Raw genomic sequence first — 23937 nt, 5'->3', positions numbered from 1 at the left:
TGGGGGAGGGGGGGGGAGAATTATTTCATACATTAATCACAGCCAAATGTCACAAATCTACGCAATTTTTAAAATCACGCCAAACCTCATCTTTAAACTAAAAAAACATCAGCCAAGCAAAAGGCAGCCAGCTCTAATTTTAACCTGGGAACCGAAACTGATGCCATAGGAGAGCCACAGAGTTCTGTTTCTCTCCTGAAAATACTTTGCTGATAGTTCAGTTCACTTGATGTTTCCCTCAAGGTCTTGGTTATTTTAGCATTTCAGGAGCTCCGTCCATTTTCTTGGTAAGGCCGCCAGGTAGCTGAGTCTCAAATCCTTTATGTGCTTTTAAGTCCAAAGGGAATCCCTGCTGGAAGGACAACCATGAAGATAAAGAGGTTTCTTACTTAGTAGTGTCAGTTCCTCTCAGATCTCTCTGGAAACTGATAGGAAAAGCTGCCATACCTCCCTGCCCTTCTGATAGGGAGGTATTTATGCACACCAAGCTTGCAGGATAGCTCAGAAGTTTTACAGCCCCAAAGAATGGGCATGCTTTGTTCAGGGGTGGTCTTTGTGAGGGGGAGAAGAGCATTCTGGACACAGTCTTCCTAGCGCTGCCTGAGGTCACAGAACCTAGCAGCACCAGCACCACGAGGAATTATCGCAGTGATGCAGGGAAAAGATAATTTCATTTTTCAGTGTTTTCCTACCCCATAACCAAATGACAGGACAAGCATATGCTGGCCTGAGAGCAACAGACAGCTCAGTTTTCAGCCTGTGTTTTGAGGGATCTGCTATCTGAATAAAACTCTCCAGCTCTTTCTTGGTATCAAAATTATGCTGGGGATCTTGGCATGCAGCTAAGACATGTTTAGTAAATATACCACTGCTTCAGAGAGTCTCTGAGGGAGAGATTTAGGCCAGGGCTCACCATCTATGAAAATGGACCTCAAGAGTGAAGGACATTTTGCTCGTTAACAAGGAAGGCTGTATAATCTATACAAACTCCTCTGTGACTCTAAGCAACAGAAACAGTTGTAATGCTGACAGCAGTAAGACATTTAAAGTCTCACTGTTAAAAAACACTTTGTTCTGGTTTTGGTTTTTAATAGGGAATATTACTGTCATTATCTAGACAGGTTTCCCTCTGATCCTAGCTTCACTGGTAGGATCCTGGCTTGTTCCAAGACCTGGCTTCGTGGTGTTGACAAAGCAAGTGATAAAGCAACTCCCCTTCCATCTGAATAGTCCTGCAGGGCAGCACAGTGTTCATCATACTGAACTTACTGTGAATATTTTCCATGGAAGGATAGAATAAAGAACTCGTAATAAAATGAAAATAGAACACAAAGACTCTGGTTCCAAGTTTAAGTGACTAGGTTACAATGCCAAAAATAAATAAAGAATAATCACTAACATAACCCTAGTCCCTTTTCTATATGTGCAATGTCATCAGTCAGTTTTTTGGGAAACATATCATTGTTTTCTAACTGAATCCAGAACTCACAGTACAAAAAACACTGTAAGTGTGTCATCATCAGTGAAGTGACTATCTAAATGGAATCTGGATGAGAAAACTATACTGTGCCAGATGTTCATCTGTTGATTTGTACTTATGAGGGTCTGAACAGCTGTGTATTGTGTGACTGCCCCAATAATTCAGGCTGGCACCTGAAAACAGAGTGAGCTGCAACCTTTCCAGAAGGGAATAAAAATAACAAAAGCATTCCATGTGAACAATACAATGGCCTTGACAAAGTTTAATGTAAATTCCTATATTCTCTCACATAAGATAAAGAAATCCCAGTCTCATCTTCTGGGTCTGGTTTGTGTTCCTGATCACTTCAAAACACTAACCACTGGGTGTTAAGATTTTGTTAAATTTCTCACAACCCAATGCCTAACATACCAGCCACAAGGAGAAAGAACACTTGGTTACTCTTGTACCACTGGATCTGAAAGAGTGATGCTGCTACTGCATCAATAGGCATGCAGTACATTTTACGTGTCACTTTGGAGATAGCAATTGCAAATCACAGTGTCCTACTGTTCCTAATGCCACTTCCAAAATTTCATGTTCTGCCCTTAACCCTCCCCATGTGCATAACCAACTGTTATACTACTGTTGTACTACAACTGTTATAGTACTGTTGTACTACTACTTACGCATGAATGAAACTGAAATCAGTAATGCTGTATTAATGCTCAGAGATAATTCTCTTGTTGGACTCATTATTATGCAAGGTGTTTGCAACTTTGCTTCTAAGCAAGGCTGTACTAGCAAGAAATTAATATATTGTCAGGGTATGGTAGCAGGTTTTTTGTCAATACTTGGTGAAGTATTAGTGGTGTGCTACTGCCACTTCTTCTAATTTAAGACAAAAATGTGCTTTTTTCAAAGAAAGCCAAAAAAAAACTGGAAAATGTCATTAACTGCTTTGGAAGTATCTTTTTCTCTGTTATCTGAAAGGCTTTAGGAACACCTAATTTTAATTATTTTCCCAACAAAACTCCGAACAGCTTTAAAAAGTCTAAGAATGTTTCCCAGCACAAAATCAAGTGCTCTGCCTTCCACCAGTTCTGCTGTTCCAAGAATTCAGATTTCTATTAATAAAGCAGATCACTAAAAATTCTGGCAGCAGCAAAATATGACTGATTCCAGTTCAGTTTTGTTTCTGCATTTCACTGACATGATTTCCAAGCTGGCATCCTCCTTTGAGTTTACATCTATTGTCACTTATTCTAAGCTGGATCTTCTGAAAGGACTATAATGAGTAGGATTCATTTGCTGCTGTAATGAGCACATTTGCCCAATTGACATCTACTCACATCTCAGTCCAGGATTGCTTCTAGAATCAGTAGTCTAGTTCCAGCTATACTCTGAGTTTCAGGAATATATGCACAAAAATACAGAGCAGCTGATGCATTGTATAAACCTAAGGACAGGAATGTAAATATATTCTAATTTGGTCTAGCTCAGTGTAGTCAATAACCTCCTCGTGCAGCCACGATGCATATCTGGACCCAGTTTCTTACCTATTTTAAACTTTAAAACACTTTATTATGCTTGTTAGACAGTGGAACCAGTCCACAGATACCAGGTGTCTCCAGAAAAGCCCAGAGTATGTTACAAACATGCCTTTGTTCTGCCATGCCCCATTTGTGAAACTCCCACAGAATGATTTATGCAGACCTTTCTCTGAAGTGTATTATCTGCAGGTTTTTTTGATAAATTGCAATTCTTTGGGAAAGTAGCTCTGCTTAAATTTTCCATTGTTGGTGTTCTCCTCCAGTGTACCTCTTTGCACAAAAATAATGGCAGCTTGGCTGCTTGAAAGCAACCTAGAGCCTTAGACTCAAGAACCCCCACCCACAGGAGAAAACAGCAACATGAGCAAATATCTGTTTAGTGGTACCAGGTAGATTTCTCACCTTGGCTACAAGATTGTATACAATACTCTGTTCCTTTTAAGCATCAGCATGACCTTGTGAGTACCCGTTCTTCTTTGACTTAAGGACTGGACCATAACAGTGAAATCCCTTTTAGTTTCCAGTCACCATGAAGAACCAGAGCAAAACTGTGCCCCAAAGGAGATGGACAGAGCAGTTGTGTTTTAGATGCTGATAGGTATCTGTGATTTAGCAAGGGAAAGAAGAAAAGGAGAATCATAAGAAGGAAGTGTTGTGCTAATGCTTTAAGGAAAACCACTGCTGGTACCGTGGGATAGAAGAGTTTGGGGTGCCTGTGAAGCTAATGATTGCATGAAGGTAAAACCTCTGTGGTGACTGACATGGGATGCAAATAATGTGCTCAAAGGAGTCTATAAAAGCAGAGCTGCCTTTAATAACCTATTATGTATTATCAGCCGCCCCATTGTACCTTCTGGCATGGTGGGGCGTTGGGTGCGGTGCAGCCAAGCGTCAGCCCTTGCTAGTTCATTGCCAGGTCACCTCTGGGGAGGAAGTGCTCCCTGTTTACAGGAAATGCAGACAAGAGCCGGAGGGCCAGGCTCAGCACAGGCTGAGGCCAGCACAGCTTACCTCCTCTGCAGTGTGCTTGAGAGAGCAGGGAGGGGGTGTGCCACTTGTCCGAGGCCCCAGGATGCCGTGTTTTGATTTCAGTCATGTCCAGCTCTTACTGTTGCTTTATTTTCTAGTGGTGTAAAGCCACTTGTCCAGGGAATGGTGCTGGCAGACAGCAGTGCAACCTAGGGTGTGTGTGAAACATGCAGGAAACACAGATTGGATGTGTCGGCTTGTGCAGGTGCCTTAAAGAAAGAGCAGCCCATCCACCCCAAAACATCTGGGAAATGGCTAATGAAACCTCACAGACAGGCTTTTTCCTATCCCTCCTCTAACACCGCCCCAGACAGGGACAAGACTTCCGCAGTGCGCTTCTCACTGCCTGCACCCCCTTCCAGAACTAGACTTGCACCAGCACCATTGTTCTGTGAGCACTTCCAAGTGCAGTGGTTGAGGGTGGAAGTTTTGTCCCTAAAGTTGTTCAGAACAGAGCAAAACCTTTAACACCTGACCAAAAATCCTCTTCCCCTCTTCTGTATCCTGCACCACAGCCATGCAAGAAACAGTGAAATTCATATTTAAATGTTCGTGGCATGAGGAAGAACACCTTTCTGGCCTTGACTGGCAAACAGCTTATCCCTCAGAGTATAAAAAATGTGATTAACCCAGTGTTACCTTGCCTTGTCAGGCTACGTATGATGTTATTTTATTAGCAGGCATCATTTCTTTCCTGTCTTTTTCAGACTTCAGCTGCAATATTTACCTTGATGATCTCCTGTAACAGGGAACTCACTGGCTAACACATGCTGCACTAATAGGTGTTTCCTTTTATTGGCTTTAAATGCCAATTTTAATTTTCTTTAGTACTTTAATTTTCTTCAGCAATGACACTTCCTTTTGCAAAATGAATTTAAAAAATAATTTACAAATGGATACAAGAAAATAATTGGTTTTAATACATGAGGATCATTCAGCACCCCAATGCCTCTCCCAATTACCATCACTGCATTAAATATTTAAATTTTCTGCAATAACGATGTCACTGCCTGAGAAAGTCAGAGTTTGGACTAATAACTGCTGGGCTTGTGACCTGACATAAAGGCAAGGGATACTCCCTCCACTACGTCCATGTCTCTCTTGTACTGAGGAGCCTAGCACAGACTTGTATAGAAGTGGAGTCAAACACATGCTGGATATCAGGAACTGTGTAGGAGCTCTATGACAATACAGAACAGTTTCAGAAGTGAAGACCTGAGTGCTGCTGCGGTGGATGGAGAAGGACAGGATGGAGAGGGTAGCACAAACATGCCTGTGCCCATCCCGTGTGCAAATGAGACCTGTAACATTTTGGCACTTTAAACAGAAACCAGAGCCACTGGACTGAAGGCCTACTATAAATGCATGCAGCCCATGCAACTGTTCAGCAATATTTCAAGTTTAGCTACTGTATGTGCCTTGAATATTACCCTTCGTAATGATTACCACAATAATATACTCAGGCATTCTTCACAAATTATAATGTGTTCTTATATTAACATAATGCAGTCATTTATCAGTGAGAGAGAAAAACAGAGGGAGGGACTTATTTTCACATCTACTTGGGCAAATAATTACAAGTTGCAGAAAGACTGTCCAAGTAAGGAGAGGGAGACTGACTAAGCCACTAATAGGCCCCCTGAGCCGTTCCTGTATCTGCCTTGCTCTTGCGTTCACTTGTGCTGAGGCCCCTTTCTTGTTGTAGCTAGGCAGGTTTTCTGAAGTGCAATGATGCTGCCCACACCGAGAAACTGCAGACACTAATATGAAACACGAGAAGACAATGGTGAGGAACAGTGCTGCTGCCTGGCCCTTCACCCAGCCACGACAAACGCACAGGGCATCCTGGGAGAGCTCCTTCACTCTCTGCATGTGGGAAAAGTTGGGGGCATACAAGGAAAGCTCGCAGATGCACCTGCATGGGAGACACATACTTTTTTCACAGCTTGGAAGTGAATGCAGATATGTTGAGAGTTCCCTTTACAAAAGTTAGTATGAATCTAGTCAGTGGCCTTGGAGGTCTCTTTTCTTCAATGCCCTCCGACTTACATTAACCCATCTTTGCACAGGTTCCTGTCATTCTAGCATTGGCTTTGAAGCTTTGGATTTGTTCACATTTGGGATCCCCAAGTGGGAGAGGAAAGAAAAATAACAAGATGAGGAAGAGCTGCAAAACCAAATTAATAGCGTCTCAGAGGAAATGAGAACTAAAGAAATCATATACACTGAGTAACCCAGGCCCATGTTACAGACCAACTTGGTTGGCTAAGATGTCTGCTGGAACGCATGGCGATGTCAGATTTTCTTCCAAGCCCAGCAAATCCGCAGGGATTCCCTGCCTCCCAATGGGTTATCTCTGGGTAATGTGTGTATTTGTTAGGTCTAATCAATAGTGTCTGGGATATAGTAACACCAGTGAGCTAGTCTGTTCTTCCTCTCTGCAGTGCCTACACGGAGCCCTACAAGGTATGCCCGGTCTCTGTGATACCAACGGAGGTCATCACATCAGATGAGGAACAGAAGAATTCAGAAGAAGATGAGAGCAGCCTGGACGATCCCAGCCTCATCAACAAGGTAAAAGAGCTGAGAATGGGAAATGCATGAAACCACAAGAGGGAGAAACAATTTGCAGAACCATCTGAATTCTCAACTCTCTTTGCTCTTTGCCTGGTGCTCATTTAGAAATGTCAAAGCCATCGATCCTTTGCTCCTCCAGTGCACTAGCAACAATTTACCTCTATATAGCATGTGGAAAAGCCAAAGAACTGCAGACCTGAGATGAGCAGTGAAGGCAACATAGCCAGCAGGAAAAGCCTGACTCAAATGTCAAGCAAAATGTCTCACAAAGGAGGATTTAGCTGCAATCTTGAGAATTTTAAAACTACACTGAATAAAACAATGACAAATAAATTATTTGGACCAGTTCTGCATTGTATAGGAGATGGAGTAAATTACCTAATAGGTCTCTGCCATCTCAAAATTCTCTCCTCATGGGAAAATGCACTCATGTTTGGGTTTATTTTACTGACTTATGATTAATAAAACCACTCTAAATCAAATCATGGAGAAGACCATGGAAATGTGACCACAATTCAAGATGACACAAGGCTGTTTAAACCTCCAGTAGGTTGACTAACAGTGCAATTGTTAGAAGAAATCACATTGAGTAGTTTTAACTACAAATTTAGCTTTGTTTTTCAAAACACATTTGTTTTTTGTTTTGTTTTTTTTAAACTTAATATAAGCCTAACAATCTAACATTGTGTCTCTGAGTACAAGCCCCCACTGTGCACAGTCCACTTAGAATGCATGGAATAGGTATGTTCTGAAGGATTCAAATTTGAGCCCAGGAACTAAGGCTGCATAGGAAAATACCAAATCCTGAATTGCTACCCCTTTCTCTGCCTTTCATTTTGGCCTGGTTTCTCCGTGTCTACTACACTAGGTGTCTGGTTATGGGTACATGTCAGAGCCTGCAAAAGTCTGTACAGATGCCCCTCCAAAACCAAGAGATAACTGAGTAAGGGTCAATTCTGTCGAGGAGAAGTGTAAGTACACTGATCCTAGGAAGATCAGGTTTCTTCAGGCATTTCTAAAATGTGAATTTCTGTCTAGGGGCACATGTAGAGGACACCAGTGGTTGACAAACAAAAGAAGAAACTTCAAGTGGAATGACAATTAAAGGCAAATGAAACTGCTGTTGCTCTAATCTTGGAGGGAGCACAGCCTTCCTTTCATTTCCCTGCATGCCATCTAATTTTTAGGTGTACCCTGCAGGATGCTGAGCTGCCTGTGATACCAGTGGAAAAGAGCGTGATGGTTTGATGTCCTTGCTGACACGAAACAAATAAAGCAGTCTTTTTTCCTCTGAGATTCATGAAAAATTTTGGCTGTCTGTTTTCACATTGTTTTGGAGAGGGAAAAGCCTTCAAATTTCTGATATTCCCTTTTAAATGAAAAAAAACTTTTCTTTTAGTTCTATTAGTTACCTGACAAAACCACTATCATTTAAAGTGTGTTATCTCAGCTGGTCAGGTTTCACAGCGTGTCTTAGGTCTGACACCAGTGGAGGAGTGACAACAAAAATTGTGACTTGAGTTCACAAGGGGAATGCACTTGGAAGTAAACTCAAGGCTGCTAAAAAACAAATGTATTGACACTCTTGTAGGCTTTTACTGAAGACATGGTTGAGCTGGATTCAAATCTGGACTTTGTGATTGGTTTTTACTCCTAAAACAGATAAATCCACCTTAGACCCAGCTTGCAAACAAGCATTAAAGGAATTAAAGGGGAAATGAGCTTAATAGTTCAGATATGATCATACAACAACTTTAAACTGAGTTCTCTTCGGCAGAACTTAGTATTTGTTGCAGTCTCAAAAAACTTAATTTTAGAATGAAGATCAGAAATAGAGACAATACAGTCTTTAAAGTCTGCTTTTGAGAAGCTCAGCTTCATGGTTCGAAATGGACTAAGATAAACACATGCTGGTTGATCAGCAATATTTTACAAGAAACTGTATATACTAAGAGAAATATTATGTTGTCCTGGTAGCAAAATGTAGTGAGGTGAGTGGCATGTAACCCCAGCAAAATGGTACAAAAGAAAGAGAATTCAGACCAGATATGGCTGGATTTTATGTAAAAAAAAAAAAACCCAAAGCATTCTGGCTAGTCTTTTACGGCTTTAGGTTTAATATATCCCAGACAGACTGTAGGACTGCCATTCCATGCTAGTGTACTGGGGGTGTGGCACAAACGGGAACTTCATGGGGAAGTAATCCCTAACCTTGTGAGAAAGCAGCACTGGAAGTGAATGCTCCACCCTTCTCCTAGATATCAAAACAAAAGGCGGTGGAGAAAAAGAGGAGCAGCAACCCAGCATGGCAGATGGAGGGGACCTGTACCCCACACAAACATCGTACATTGAGCTTAGCCACAGAGGTCAAGCAGCAGGTACTGTCTGATGGCAGCAGTAGTTACCAGCCTTTGCTGCTCCTTTTCCATTTCCACTGCATGGGCTTGGTTTCCAGACTCCATTAATCATTCTGTTTTGCAAAACCTTTAACCTACACATATTAAAACACACATACATGCACACACACAAAACTGAAATGTGCTGGAGCTGGGAACGACAGATTTGTCGTTTAGGTGCTTTGAGGAAGCTTCTAATTCAAAGGGCTTTGGCAGCTCTTTGATTTATATAATGACAGATTGCCCAGGAGAGCTACAATCTAGCTCTTCAAGGAAGGGACCTGGGAAACAGGAGATCTGGATTGGTTTTCCTTTTCTCTAACTGATTCACAGACACAGCTTGAAATTCATCTGTACTTGTAATGCTTCAGTTTACTGTTAGCAGCACTGTGACATCACTGTAACTGCTATGTAGTCCATAGTAATTACAAAAGGGACATTATGGAGCCATTTAGGTCAGAGGCTGAAGCTTGCAAACTGCTGTCAGCCTCTGACAGTGAAAGCAGTGCTTTAGTGCTGGGTACCACCCAGCTACCCGGGTACAAACCTACCCTAAGGAGTCTATCAAATAAGCTACACACATAAGAAAGTGCATGAATAGATACCATTTATCCATGTCAGCATGGCAAGGCAGTGCCACACACCTTTGCTTTGCCAGTTATGCTGTATGTAAGTAAATAATTTTAATCACTGAAACGTTGTGGGGCTTTTTTAGTTTCAATTTAGAAGAAATAAAAACTAAAGAGACTGAGGTGAATTTAAGGAGAAATGGTTTACTTGTGAACCTCACTCTTAACATCTTTCTCTGTTAGCTGATCCATAGCAACTGCACAAGCTCCTAAGTCCTTTTGTGTTTGTGACCTTCCTGGCACCAGCATGTTTTTCAGAGTGGAGAGAATGGGAAGGTATTTCAGCTATACACTGAAATTTTATATTGTATATTGCAGACATTTTATTAAGCATTTTGTTTTGGGGAGGATGGGGTTATGAAGCTGAGAGACAAAAAGATTTAGTGAAGCAGAAAGGTAAAGGTTCTGCCATGGCTGCATGACTCCCATCTGCTAAGCAGAAGTGCTTCTGAAGTGGGAACGGGAAGGAAACATACAGCAGGGCTGGGCACAGGACTTGCCGCAGAGAGTAAACATTACTGAAGAGGTGGCAGCTTGTTGGTGTTACAGTAATCACCTGGACTTCGTTTCAGAAACTTGATGCTTGAGGGACCTGCATCCCTCTATCCCTTCTGACTCTGTCATCAATCTCAGAGTTCATTTCTTGGTTAAGCAAACAGCAATTAAATAACACAAGACAGACAACTCCCAGAGACACTGTCTCAAACTTGCTCTAGACAGGCGCTGTGACACCGGGGTCCCTGTACTCTTGGCTAAGACATATAAATCATGAGAGGAATTATGGAGTGCAACAATGTGTCTATGGAGAGGACCTCTGGCCTGCTGGGGTAATGGGCTCTGCATTGGGCACCCTGAAGCCAGGCTTGTCCATAGATGATGTGCTGGGCAGCCAGCGCTGGGCCAGGTGACCCAGAAATTGAGAGCCCTCCTTTAATTTCATCTGCTAAGCTTGTGTAGTGAAAATCAAGACAGAAAACACAGTGCCTCTAGTATGTTCCTGAAGCAGCTGGGACAACCCAGAGAGGCACATCATGGTCTTCAAAGTGGAACTAGGGCAAGAGAGGTAGGTAATCAAATACGTGCTCCCAGTAGGCAAGTGGAACTAAGTAAAAAATGTAAGATCTTTCCAGGGCATTCTAATAAACTTCAGTGTAGTACTCCAAAAGTAAGTGATTCAAAGCATGCTCTTTGACACCCATCAGCTAGAAGGAACAAAGCACTACACTACATAACCTCCGGGTTTAAGCAGATCAGGGAGTCCAACCATAACCCATTTAACACATCATCATCAGGTTTCAAGGACTTTTCCAATTATATTAACTACTGATCAGTTCGTGCTCTTCCTTGGGGTCCATCAGCCTGAGGTGAAAACTCAAAGAGCAGAGAGATATCTTTGGTCTCCACATAAAACAGAAGCCTTTCCTTAGCTCATGTATGCAGTCAACACTGACCTCTATTTGCAACCTGCCTTGACTGGCCCTTGGTTCCTCTGAAATAGGCAGTGGCGAATTCACTTGTTGGTGCTTATATTTCTTGCTTTTGTAATGAAAACCTACATTTTTTTTAAACTGTAGAAATATTCAAAATCTTAAAATCTGTTTTACTTCTTGGAATGAGCAATCTTTTCATTGTCTCTGTGATTTGCTGTTAACAGAAAGAAGGCCAGTCCAGAGCCTACCTCATTGCTCAGGAGCTGATGTGTTCAGAAAAAGTGTGAGTTCATTGCTTCCACCTTATCTGTTACTCTTCTAAAACTGAAGCTACACAATCTGCTCTTCAGCACTGGTTTGATGGCAACTAATATAAGTTTGGTCTCTTTCCGCAGATATGTGGAAATGCTCCAGCTGTTATGTGTGGTAAGTAAATAATTTTAATCACTGAAATGTTGTGGGGTTTTTTTAGTTGCAATTTAGAAGAAATAAAAACTTTAAAGAGACTGAGGTGAATTTAAGGAGGAATGGTTTACTGGTGAACCTCACTTTTAACATCTTTCTGTGCTGTTAGTTGCAAGGCAGTAGGGAATGAGAGCCACCACACACACCATGGCCACTGCTGCCTGGAAAGAAATTCCTTGAGAAGGCAAAAAGTAGCCCTAGGCTGTCCCTGGAGGACACCACAATGCCTAGCACTGGAAAAGAACTCATACAGAGAGGAGAGGAAAGTAATGAGTTCAACAGCATATTGCTGCCTGTGCTCATTGTGCCCCTGAAGAAAGCTGACAAAGCTTCAGAGCCTTCTCAGGCTTGGGCAGCAGAGGCAGAAGATCAGCCTTAAACAGGACATACACCTTGCCTATGACTGCATTTAATAAATCAGAAACTGGCCAAGCTGGTCAGCTGACAACCCCACACTCTAAAGGACTATGCTGCTTAGCTGAAATCTACCAATATTTTGATAAACTGGTGATAGCCTGCTTAGCCATTGTCCACTGGGGAAACCAGGATGGTTTCTTTAACTATAGACTACAGGGGCTTCTGATCATTATGAATACCCAGAGAGCTCCTTTCTGAAATTAAGATTTCCATGAGTATAAAAAAAAAAAAAAAAAAAAAAAAAGAGAAAAGGCTCTGCCAGCTTCTAAATCAAAACAGAAGAGAAATACACACACAGGAAATTACCATGCACAGAAAGTATTAGCCACTCAGTATCTTCATTAGATGCATTCGATTAAAACAGTCTTAATGTATTTAATTTTCCATTTGCAAATACATTTGGTGCATTATGGACAGCATGGAAGTGCAGGCCTGAACTACAGTTCATATACAGTGCACTGTGTTTAGTGGAGCTGTCTAGTAGAGGCCTCTCTTTTATATTCTAGCATATTCTGTACACCAGTGCTGTTGCTGGCCCAGGAGAGGAATGCTTTAAGACATTCCCAGTACCTTCAAGACTTAATTTGCCCTTTTCTCCTCCCTCTGGTAAATCTCTTTGTGGTGAATGTATCTCTATGTGTGTAAATGAGTAATTCATGCATCTTTACAATAGTCCTAATTTCTGCCTGTAGGAATCATTTGAAAGGAACAGGAAATGTCATTTTTGCTTTGTTTTCCAAGGTAACAACTTTGACATGGCACAGGGATTCTGGTTTATATCTTTGGTAATATTTTAAATTTTTTGTTTGTTTGTTTGTTTGCTTGTTTAGTTTAGTTTAGTTTAGAAACAATTATGGACAACAGTATACTCTACTCCCCTTTCAGCTGGATGGACTCCAAAGTGTTGGTAATCCCTAATAAAAAACAATCTTCATAAAAATTACAGATTGTAGGTTATTAAGGAAAAAACTCTCTGCTTGGCTGCTAATTTTATCTGCTGCAGTGCTCAAAAGTTGGATCGAAGATATGAAGAATGAAAACAGAGTCTTCCTGGCTTGACTGAAAAATATAACTACTCTCAGTTCTTCTGCTCGGGAGACACTTTCTAAACACTTGTTCGGTTTTTCTGCATGTTTCAGTCCTGTACTTGAATATTCCACTGAATCCTATTTTCCTGGGATTTTGTTTCCCTGTCTGCCCATCCCACTAGAGTACAGAAAACTTACTGAGTAATGAACAGTCACATCAGTAAAAATCTGTATTTTGCACTTGCTCTTGACACTGGTCCACTGCCAGGTGTCACAACAGCCACCAGGGACCACACTCAACAAACAGCCCTCAAGATGGTTCATGGCCAGTTAGAAACAAAGGCTTCTTCAACAGCACATCTCAGCTCAGGCAAACATTTGTCTTTGTTCCCCATCACCAACTTTCTCAGGAGAACAGTTTCTAAATGTTCATCTTGAGGTCTCAGGTCTCATCTTCTTATATAAACCCACATGCTGGTTAAGAAAGACAAGAAACTAAACCACACCCTAGCTGCTTTTAGAAAGGGAAAAAGGCTTTTCTTAAGCCTGTTGCAGGAGCAGTTTCCCATCTCATTTCCAGGCTTGGCTGGAGCTGCTGTTCATTCAGCATAACAGAATCTGTTTGGCCTTTCAGCAGAAATTTTAATAAATTGATTGATTGCCAAAACGATGGCATTTTCATACAGTCACTCTGATACTGAACTGAAAGAGTGGCAATATTGTGCTAGCTCACAAATTTGGTATGAGTTGGTGCAGTAGTTGGGATAATAATCTAAAGAGTTAGCTGTTTTTACCCTACTCAAAAGTAACACTGTTCTCTGGAGCAGAGTTAAGAACTCACACTGGACTCAGGAGCTGGGACTGGCAGGGCCTTGCAGGCTAAGTCCCTGATTTCTTGGAACTCACAACTTAGTTTTTCAAAGCTGATTAGTCTTTGAATTTCCATCAGGATCATTTAATCCTCAAATGGTGTCCTGCTTTTCTCCTGTTTTTCTTCCCCAGAAACAGAGGCTGCACTTTATGTCTTTTTCTTAATGCTTGCTCCTCGACAAAAATGCTGCAGGTTAATTTCTCAGCCTAGTGTTTCACACATCACTTCAAGGACCAAGTCTAGTTTATTCTAGTTTATTCAGCCTGTTGTCTGGTTTGCATTTTCCTCTTAACAGTGGGCCACAATTCTTAGAAACCCCAAGACCTAGATTTATGCTTCCTTGGCATTTGAACATTTGGATATGAATATGAGATTAATAGATATAGCATGTGCTGGATCTCCAGCCTTTGGAGCAGTGTGGGATCAGACTTCACAGGACATCCCAATGCTTTTGATAGAAAAAAAAAATCTTAGGAAATAAAAAAGAGCAAAATCACTGTAGTGCTCAAGTCACTACCTAAATGCAGATTATTAGGAAGTCAGGCTCCTCAGTTAAACTCCACTTTCAGAATTCTTGAGGGCAGCACATTCTCAAGAACAAAAAATAAACATCTGCTTTAGCAGCCACTATTACATGTTAGACAAAACAGAACTCCATCTTTCTAATTATTTACACTTCCAGTGAATGATTGGCTGAGCCTTTTTTACTACCCTGAATTTCTTGGATGATGTTCAAACTCCTTCTGGACCAATCAAGTTACTTCTTTCCTGATTAAATCCTTTAGTGAATGGAACATGCTGACTAAATGAAGCACTCGCTGTCTATCAGACCCACAGAAGCTCTTATATAAAGGCGTAAAGACACACTGTCACAAAAGAACAGCCTGTCCTCACAGCAGGCTGGTTTTTTTTCTCATTTATTCACCGTTGTCTTCATCAGCAGTGGGAAAATAGATATGTATCAGCCATTAGTTTACAGATAATCTGTGTATCTCTTAAAAGGGATGGAAGTCACACCAGCACATCAGGACAACTGCCTGGTAACAAGCCCCACAGACTCAATGTTCATAATGCATACCCTGCAGCCTAGCAGTTCTGAGACTCATTTGGAGTGTTTTGGATGAATGTGTTTGATTGCATCAAGTGTGTGTTGAGGTCAGGGTTCCTGACCTAGATTGTACCCTGCAATGGCAGGATAAGAGACTGTGTCTGCTGCAATAGTATTTTCTGCTGTTCATCTGGCATTGTTTCTGCTGAGCTCAGTAATGAGAAATTTGGGAAGATCACTGCTCAGTTCAGATCACTCAGGTCACTCACTTTGTAAAAGATGATGTGACACTTTTTAATCCAAGGTTGCCAATTTCATCATTAGGAGTGAGGCTGCTGGTCACAGTGAAGATACCCCCAAGAAACACCCATGAGTCCAACACCGCTACCATCATACTGTACAGCATTTGATAAAAGTACTCACAAAATCCTGGAAGCAAAACCCAGAACTCACTATTGTCCTATTACCTAGTCCTTTTGCCTTTGGATTAGAGTGTCTCATTTCAGGTAGATGTTGAATCCTGCAGAGAAATTTCTTGCTAAGTGCTCTACCAAAAAACAAAAGATCTTGTGGAAACTAACCATGCATTCTTCCCTGTCTCATGACCTCATAGCTCCAGGCTTCAGTCCTCATTTCCAGCATTTCCTACATCATGGGGGGAAAATGTAATGTGTGTGCTAGTGATGTGCACAAATAAAAGAAAGAAAAGAATACAACCAGCCTTTGTGGCTGTGGGTTTTGATCATCTCAGATTCACTGAATTATTTGTAGTTTATTTTAAGGATGTTAGGGGTTTAGCAATTTTTTTTTAATGGATGTTTATAGTGATTACTGTTATGCTACAGATTTTTTATTAATAATTATGAAGCTGGCTATCCAGGCAACTGGAATTAAGAATTTGGGCAGTCAATTAATGAGTAATTAAATACACTGAGATACTGTGGGAAAGGAGTGTTAATCTTGTTGCTCTGGCTATGGTGAAAAGTGGACAGATACAGAGCTGTTTGATGTTAATTTGGAAAAGGTAACATTTCTGTAACATAAAAGGTTACTTACAACATCAACTGTGAACTTAACTATAGCTATTCACCTCCCCAGGTACAATAAGCTCAAAGAACCCTTTGGATTCTTTCTGTTTCCCCAGTCTGGAATAATTACAATGACTGAGGACTTCAAAAGGTTACAGATTCCTTTGAGTTAGAAAAAGCAAACAAAAGATGGGTGGACTGGATAAATTGGTTGGAAAGCTGCTAGAGTGTATACTGGATGAAATATGTAGATAGAAGGCTCATTCATCAGAAGAAGAGAAGATGAGAACATTGGGATTACTTGTGGTTCTGGGACAGGACACAGTGGTGGAAAGATGATACAGATAATTAGAAAAGGCAGTAATACTCTTTCAGAAATCTTTATGATCTTGTTTCATGCAGGGTATAGTTAGTAAAAAAGAATATTGTCATCATAAATTTTTTTCTTTACTTAGTTCTAGTAACTTAAAAAAAAAAGGTTCACCTGTCAGATTTGATTTGTGTGATTTTCCTTTAGCCTAGTATCTATGAGATTTTAAGCCTGTCTGCCTAATTTCTGTATTGTTGTTCACAGAACTTCTATGAAAGTATCTTGAAAATGCTTGGAGAAGAAGATGAAAGTGAAGTTCAACTCAAGCAGGGCTTAAGTGAACTCCCTGAAATTCACGAACTACACCAAGACATCCTGGGAGAACTGGAAGAAAGAGTTCTTAAATGGTAAGTATGGAAGAGCATGGTTAGATGGTCTTGACGTATCTTCAACAGCAGGCGAGTGAACTCATCACCACCAGTTAGTGTGAGGACATCCTTCTTCACATGCATCCTTCTTCACATCCTCTTATGCTAGCTCTAGTCAGCACTAAATGGCTTCACACTCATGGCTTGAAGGTCACAGGGTCATGCCACAGGAGGCAGAACAGCAGACATCAGAACCCATCCTGAAGCAGACCCACAGCTTACATAAACCTGCACAGCAGCTGCACACCCCCTTGGTCCCAGCCCCAAGGCAGGGCTCTGGGCAGGCTGGGCTTCCAAGCCAAACAGACACCGTCAGTCTGCCGAGGGACTCCACCTAAGCCAAACATCCTCACAGGGCAAAGTCTTTCCATGAGCGAATAAGACCATCCCCCGGACAGACAAAGCTCAAAAATTAACTCAGTTAAGGAGACCTCTTGCTTAAAACAGGCTTCCATGCCCTTATCAAACTGCTGGAATGTCAAAGAGAAATAACCTCTGCAGACCCAAGCTGACCAGCCCCACAGCAGCAAGAGCACCTGTCTCAGACAGAACTACTCTGGCTCTGACAGGTTATAATGGACCATACGGAATTAAGATTAAGGAAAGAGAACTTTAAGAGTAATAATCCTAAATGCAGGGCTCAGCTCTCCTTGTCAGCCCTGCTCTGCACTTTAAAGTCAAAGCACACAAGGCAAGAAAAGGCTGAAGGGAACTGTATATTGGTTTGTGTCCATCAAGGGACTGTTACAAATGGCAGACTTTAAAAATGCTATGAATTATTTATTATTTACACACTCATAGCATAAACAGAAGCAGTGGTTCCAACTGGGATTTAGCATTAGGACTTGTGTCCTAAAGAAGTCAGAGCCCTCCTCTAACAGCACACAACCCATTCCCTAAGACAGAAGGGTGACAACTGGAAATGCTTCAAGATTACCTCCCAGGTATACATGTTCCTCTTGTAACTACAATTACTCTTTTACAGTTTCAGAATCTTTCCACTTCTCTCCTTGTATTCATAAAAATTTTAATTCTGTGCAACAGGCTTCTGAGACAGATGATGGTGGGGCAGTGCTGACAAGGAGGCAATGAAGGTCAGCTGGAGATATGTTACAACTGAATATGATACAGTATGCTCCACAACCAAAGGCACAGGCAGAGGATCAGCCCCTCATGGTGCCTATTCTACAGCAGAACATTTTGCTGTCCAGTATTTCAGTGAAGCACTCCCTTTTCTGCCATCTAACCTAAGTTTCAGCTGCACAGTGTGCTTAGCCACTGTGGGTCTATTACAATGAGAAAAAAGTATGGCTCTTCTTCTTGATAATTAATGTATTTGCCGATTCTTTTCTTTCTGTGGCCTTAGGGAAGAACACCAGAAAGTTGCAGATGTTTTCCTCTCCAGAAAATCAAGGCTGAATCACCACACAGCATACATTAAGCAGTTTGATAAGAATTTGGCTTTGCTAGATGAAACCTGCCTTAAATATTCAAAACTGGCTACCATAATTCAGGAGTTTGAGGTAAGGGTCCCATATATTTTTACCTGTACTAATGCATGGTTGTGCAACAGGGCTTACCCAAAGATACTTCTTCAGCAACTCCACCAGTGTTCACAGAGGGTAGAATGGGAGAATATCTCTCTTCACGCATTCCCCCCCCCCCCATGTATGTGTGTGCATACAGAATGTGTTTGTTAACCCCTCAAGTCACAAAGACAACACCTCTAGCAAGCTGTGTAAACTTGGAATGGTTCAGTGGAATTTGTGTATGCCACTGGTAGCAAACTTTTATAGTACACCTCAGGTGAAGATGACAGTTTGCTGCTGATCTTTGCTCATCATCTGATCTTTGACATCCCTGATCTTTGTATTTCTTTTCCCTTCCATTGAGGACAGCAGAGCTCTGGTGACAGCCCCCAGAGTGTGAAACATCAGCTTTTGAAAGTGGTGCAGCGTGTCTTCCAGTACCGAGTGCTGCTCACAGGTCAGTAAAACCACTCCTGCAGGTAATTACAAGTCTAAGTCAAAATCCCAGTCCAATTTCATTGCACTGTTAGAGGGAAATACCCAAATTTACAGTAACAGTACATTTATAGATTTTTACATTTTCAGTAACACCTTCCCTTTACATTCAGGACCACATATATCACTCCCACCTGGAATCCCTCTGGTTTGCTCTGCTCGCTCATTCTCTGAAAAACACAGCAAATCTAGCAAGTGTGAGCCTGTGAGGGAAGCAAGCTTTCTGAAGCAGAATGTGGCCCCTAAAAAGAATTGAGAAGTTTATATTTGTAGCTAATGACCTGGTTGGGGAAGAAAGTGGTGAAATGCAATGATAAATCTCAGTGTTGATATATGTGTGGGTGGAGATGGATTCAAGATGAGCTATGCATGTGACAGTAAGAAGGAAGCCATAAACCCTGCCAATAAACTCAACAGCCAATGAAGGGCACAATGTACTAGAAGGGACTCCTATACATGCACCAGAACAAAGTGACCATTTTTATTCACAATACAGATTAGCAGCAGTTTCATCTTGTTCAAGACATTTTGATCAAGGATGCAACTCATTATTCACAGCTGGGTTTGCTTTTTAAGCACCAGCAATTCAGGTGAATACTGAATGCAATAGTAGGACTTTTTTTCTGACTTGCTTCTCTCTCTGAGTATGCCTATAGTGAGGGCAACTTTCCAGACTTCTGGGTTGAAGTACTTAGTAGTCTCACATAATACGTGCACACAAATACCACATTTAAGAAAAAGGACTTGGCATGTCCCCATCAGAAATACCCCATTATGTTCCATTTTCTCTGCCCACTTCTGTGGTCCACACCACAAATTGTAAACACAAAGTGTGGTGTTTTGTGGGAGAGCTTGGAAGGGTTTCAGTGCAGCTCTGCTGACTGGATTCCATCTACGCTTTAAGAAATGTGAGCTCCTCCTTGTCCCAGGTACTGGTACTAACTGGGAAAAAGAAAGCTTTTGTGTATAGCCAGGAAAAGTCTGCTGGATTAAGAAAATCCAGAAGATAGCTTACTGCTTCAGTACCTCACCTCAAGAAACCAAACCATTCTTTCCCTGCTAGGGCAGAGTGGGTCTGGAAGAGTGCAGTCCTTCAGATTCTCTAGACAGCGTAAAAAATATTAAAATATGCAGGTGTACTTGTGTGTGTATAATTTGCTCTTTCTACCCTGATAAGGAGGCGTATTTAATGAGGACACTGGCTGCCAGTTACTGCACTGCAGACAGAAGGAGTTGCCCACTCAGTTAAATGTCCATAGCCAAGGATGGAGCTTGCAGTTTTGAGAAGGAATGCTAAATATTGCCTAGTAATTTTTTTCAATCTGTTTATTCATTTACACTGCCAAGGTATGTGATGAGTCTAAATCTGTATCAATGCAGAATGCAGTCAAGGGGAAGTCAAGAGGCTACATGTACTTAAGTATTTGGGAACAAAGTGATATGGGATGTGTTTAAGGTCAGGTTGGACAGGGATTTCAGACACCCAATGCAGTGGGAGGTATCTTTGCCTGTGGCAGAAGGTTGGACTAGCTGATCTTTAGGGTCCTTTCTAACCCAAAACATTCTATGATCAGGATTTTATGTTTTACCTAATAACACTACAGATTATATTGATCTGTATTCTGATTACTGCCTGTGTTCTACTATTTTCTACAGATTACTTGAATAATCTTTGCCCTGATTCTGCAGAGTATGAAGCTACACAAGGTAAAATCAAATGGGTACAACAATAATTCTGCTTTGCTAAATCTGCTTCTAAAGTAGTACAGGATCTATACCGGTAGTATATGGAGAGGGTTATTTTGAAGATTTTCCCTGTGTTAATAGGTTAGATGAAGATCTGATTGCTAGTTTAGACAAATTCTTCAAGGCAAGAACCCTACCTCTTTCTATTTTTTTTAATTTGTTTTGTTTTGTTGTTTTTTTGTTTTGTTTTGTTGTTTTTCTGTTTTTTGTTGTTGTTGTTGTTTTGGGAGGTTTTTTTCACTGAAACCTGTGGGGGGGGCTCCCTATAATTCTGACATGATAAACTTAAAGAAGGTATGATCTATGTATCCACCTATACAAGCATGATGGAGATACTACAGTTCTGCTGCCCCACTCCTCAGCGAAGTCCCAGTTCTCTTTGGCTCCATCCAAATTTGGCCTGGCCATTGTAACGTCAAACTGGACTGCTCTACCTGTTTGTGTACTGTTGTCTGTGGTATGCCTGCTGTGCTCTGTGGATTCTGGAGTAATCCAGGAGGTCTGAATTGTCTATCTGTATTCCTTAAGCCTAAGTAAACTTGGAAAAAAAAAAGTCAGTTCTGCACAACCAAGAACAAATCCAGATGTACAGCTGCTACCACCATCCTTTCTATCACATCAGATGGATGAAGCAGAAGTCTCTCACTCCCACTGAAGTCAATGCAAAGTTTAGCTGTGGCCTCAGTGGGAGCAGCTTCCAGGGTGCAGGAAGAAGGCATAACACCGTTTTAATGAAACCAGTTCACCTCTGAACTAAAGACAAATCCAAACCAGCTCAGAGCAGTAAGGTCTGTGACTGACTACAGATTAGTCAAAGAGGAGAGCCTTGAGCAAGACAAGTGGGGCTGCAGCTGTATCAGTAATTCAAACAAGGCCAGGACAGTGGCTCAAGCTGTGGCCACAACTGGCTATTGTGTTTGTGGTTAGCACAACAGCCAATTCCTGGCCATGTGACTAGCATGTCTCCAGGCTATGGCCAGAAACAGGATTCCCTGTTCCACACCTGTTCCACAGAAGAGATCTGAGATAAGGGCTCATGTTATGCCACTGCTCTCATGGACAGCACACATGCCCTAGGTTATTTGCCACAAGGTTATTTGCCACAAGGGGTCCAGGTGTTAATTCATGTCATACACCACGTCATGACCAGTCCTCTCTCTCAGCATTAGGGAGAAACAGATCATTGTAGACTGCCATGCTTGTGGCTGCCTAAAGCTGGGATACAATTAATCTACCTCTACCACAGCCTCCAGTTGTCAAAAATCTACAACTCCAAAACATCTCAAGAAGATTTGTGCCACACTAGGTACTTAAATGGGACCTCATGAGCTCTCTTGGTCAGAACAAATATCATGCAGTTTCACACAAGAGAATGAGGGAGAGAAGGGGAACTGACTTAAATTTGCTGGGTATTTGCATTCTGAAGATGCTGAAGAAAGGGAAGAAGCTACTGCTGGGGACACTGATTTTTTTTTTAAAGATGCTCTCACAAATAGAAGGGGGTTGATTTATTTTCCTACTCTCTTACATGATTTATGGTGTTTGTTTTGCTTTACCCCTCAGCTGCCTTATTCATTGTTTCTGAAATCATAGACCAAGCCAATGACAGCATGCTCCAAGCGGTGAGTCCTAGCATGACACATGCTCTCCTAATCAGTTTTGTTTTTTCTGCATCTGATGAAGTGAATATCTCTGCTAAAGACAGAATTTAATGGGAACTGTAGGAAAACTATATCCTCCTCAGCTGCCCATATACCCAGATATATCACTGTCCTTCACAAGTGATTGCTGTTTTAACTTCCTACAGGAAATGAGTCTGATACATCTCTTGTCCATTTCCTGCAGAACATGTCCACACTGCAAACCTCAGCATTACAGCATTACTCTACCAACAGTGCTAGGAAAAGCTGAGCTTTAGCTGAGCTGCAGCAATTTCTCCTCTCACTCTCAAAAACTCCAGTGATTAGTACTAGCACTGGCCATGAGTGTGCTCACAGGAGGGCAGTGCCCTTTCTGAGGATGAAGACCTTGTTTCCATTGTGGAAGCTGTCAATCCGAGAAGTTTTGCTGGGGCTAAAATACCCTTAGTGACAGAAGAGTCCCTTGCAAATGTCTTTTTCAAGTGTCAGCTGTCCCATGATCCCTGGCATTTCCTGTGCTATTAGTTTATATATTTTTTCCATGTTGCTGGCCTATAGTGTTTTAGAAGTGACATAAAAAATTCCATTTGTTACTTCTTGCATTGCAAAAGAGATACCTGACAGCTGAGATTCTTGAAAATGTGTCAACTGCGAGTGATACTGCATGTTACTGTGCAGCCCTGTGCAAGGCTTGTAGATGTTTCCATGTTTGATTCACAATTACTAAGAACTTAGCATAGTGTCATGCTAAACAGGGAATAGCTCACCAGGGAAGTAACATATGCAGGCATTTCAGGCCTATCTCAAAAAGCAAGCTTAGGTAGGTACATTAATTGTGTTAGCTAAAATGCAGGATGAATTAGCCTTGACAGACAATCATGTTGACATGGATATGCTCCTTCTGGTATCTGTGACAGCGTTCTCAATTAGCTGATTCTGTGGACAGCACTGATTTTATTGGGTAGATACACTGTACAATCTAATTAACCTCTCCAGGCTGATTAACTAAGCCCAGGGGTATGTTCATGCCAGTCAATGAAGCACAGGAAAACAGACCATTGTCTGTCACGGCAGAAAACTGTAGCTAGTTAAAGGCTGCCAGATCATGAAGCTGTATCAAACATGGCCCTTAGTCTGTAGTTTATCTGAGTGTGTAACTGAGGATTTAGCAAACAACAGCTAATTGAGGCAACAGACTCCTAATTTTTAGAGTGATGACTAATTTTTTTCAGTGATGACAATGCTGCTGTGCAGCCCATTCTACTCAAATTGATAAAAACACAGCTGAATCCTTTGTACAAGCCTTGGTTTTAGCAGCCTGCTAAACAGAAGGGGACTTGAAAAAAACTGTAACAATATTGCAGAGGTACAGACATTTTCCATCCTCCTTTGTATATTCATCCAAATTCATCACTGCATTTATATGAGAGCACAGGCTTAGTTAGATCAATCTTATTTACCATCTTCATAGGTAAGTTCATGCCACATGCCAGTACCTCCTGTCTGTATTTGAAGGTCAGGTAAGCAGTTAGTAGTATCGGAGTTTGACAATGAACTTTTATGATTTTTGCAAAGCATCAAAAGAGAGATGCAGCTTCATTACGTGCTTCCTAGTTAACTTTCCAAATCTCCTGTTGCAAAGCCATTAGTTCATTATCACAGAACATAAACCTCCATATAATTCTAGCAATAGTCTTGTAGTGTCAAAGCATGCTTTTGATTGTCCATGTCATATCAATAACACATCACTTATGAGCAGATACTGTACTTGGTCACTGCTTACAGTTTATTAGTGTCCAGAGCAAGAAAGTCAGCAAAGGGGTCTATGTGTAAATCCTGTATGGAGTTACCAGGACCTT

General features: G+C 41.4%; 1 protein-coding gene across 3 annotated transcripts in view; it reads left to right on the top strand.

The window, feature by feature from the left end:
• Nucleotides 1–23937, top strand: part of FGD5 (FYVE, RhoGEF and PH domain containing 5) — a 63814-nt gene that overhangs the window by 20314 nt on the left and 19563 nt on the right. For 2 of the 3 annotated variants that reach the window (XM_071756434.1, XM_071756432.1), the window contains exons 3-10: nucleotides 6486–6615; nucleotides 11298–11356; nucleotides 11469–11499; nucleotides 16505–16647; nucleotides 18035–18191; nucleotides 18567–18654; nucleotides 20349–20399; nucleotides 22002–22060. In XM_071756434.1, coding sequence (XP_071612535.1) covers nucleotides 6486–6615; nucleotides 11298–11356; nucleotides 11469–11499; nucleotides 16505–16647; nucleotides 18035–18191; nucleotides 18567–18654; nucleotides 20349–20399; nucleotides 22002–22060 — 718 coding nt within the window. The remainder of the gene's footprint in view (nucleotides 1–6485; nucleotides 6616–11297; nucleotides 11357–11468; nucleotides 11500–16504; nucleotides 16648–18034; nucleotides 18192–18566; nucleotides 18655–20348; nucleotides 20400–22001; nucleotides 22061–23937) is intronic. The other variant, XM_071756433.1, reaches the window with a different exon arrangement.

This window comes from Heliangelus exortis, chromosome 12 (assembly GCF_036169615.1).
Source record: "Heliangelus exortis chromosome 12, bHelExo1.hap1, whole genome shotgun sequence".
Lineage (NCBI taxonomy): Eukaryota > Metazoa > Chordata > Aves > Apodiformes > Trochilidae > Heliangelus > Heliangelus exortis.
This window is presented reverse-complemented; position numbering and strand designations above follow the sequence as displayed.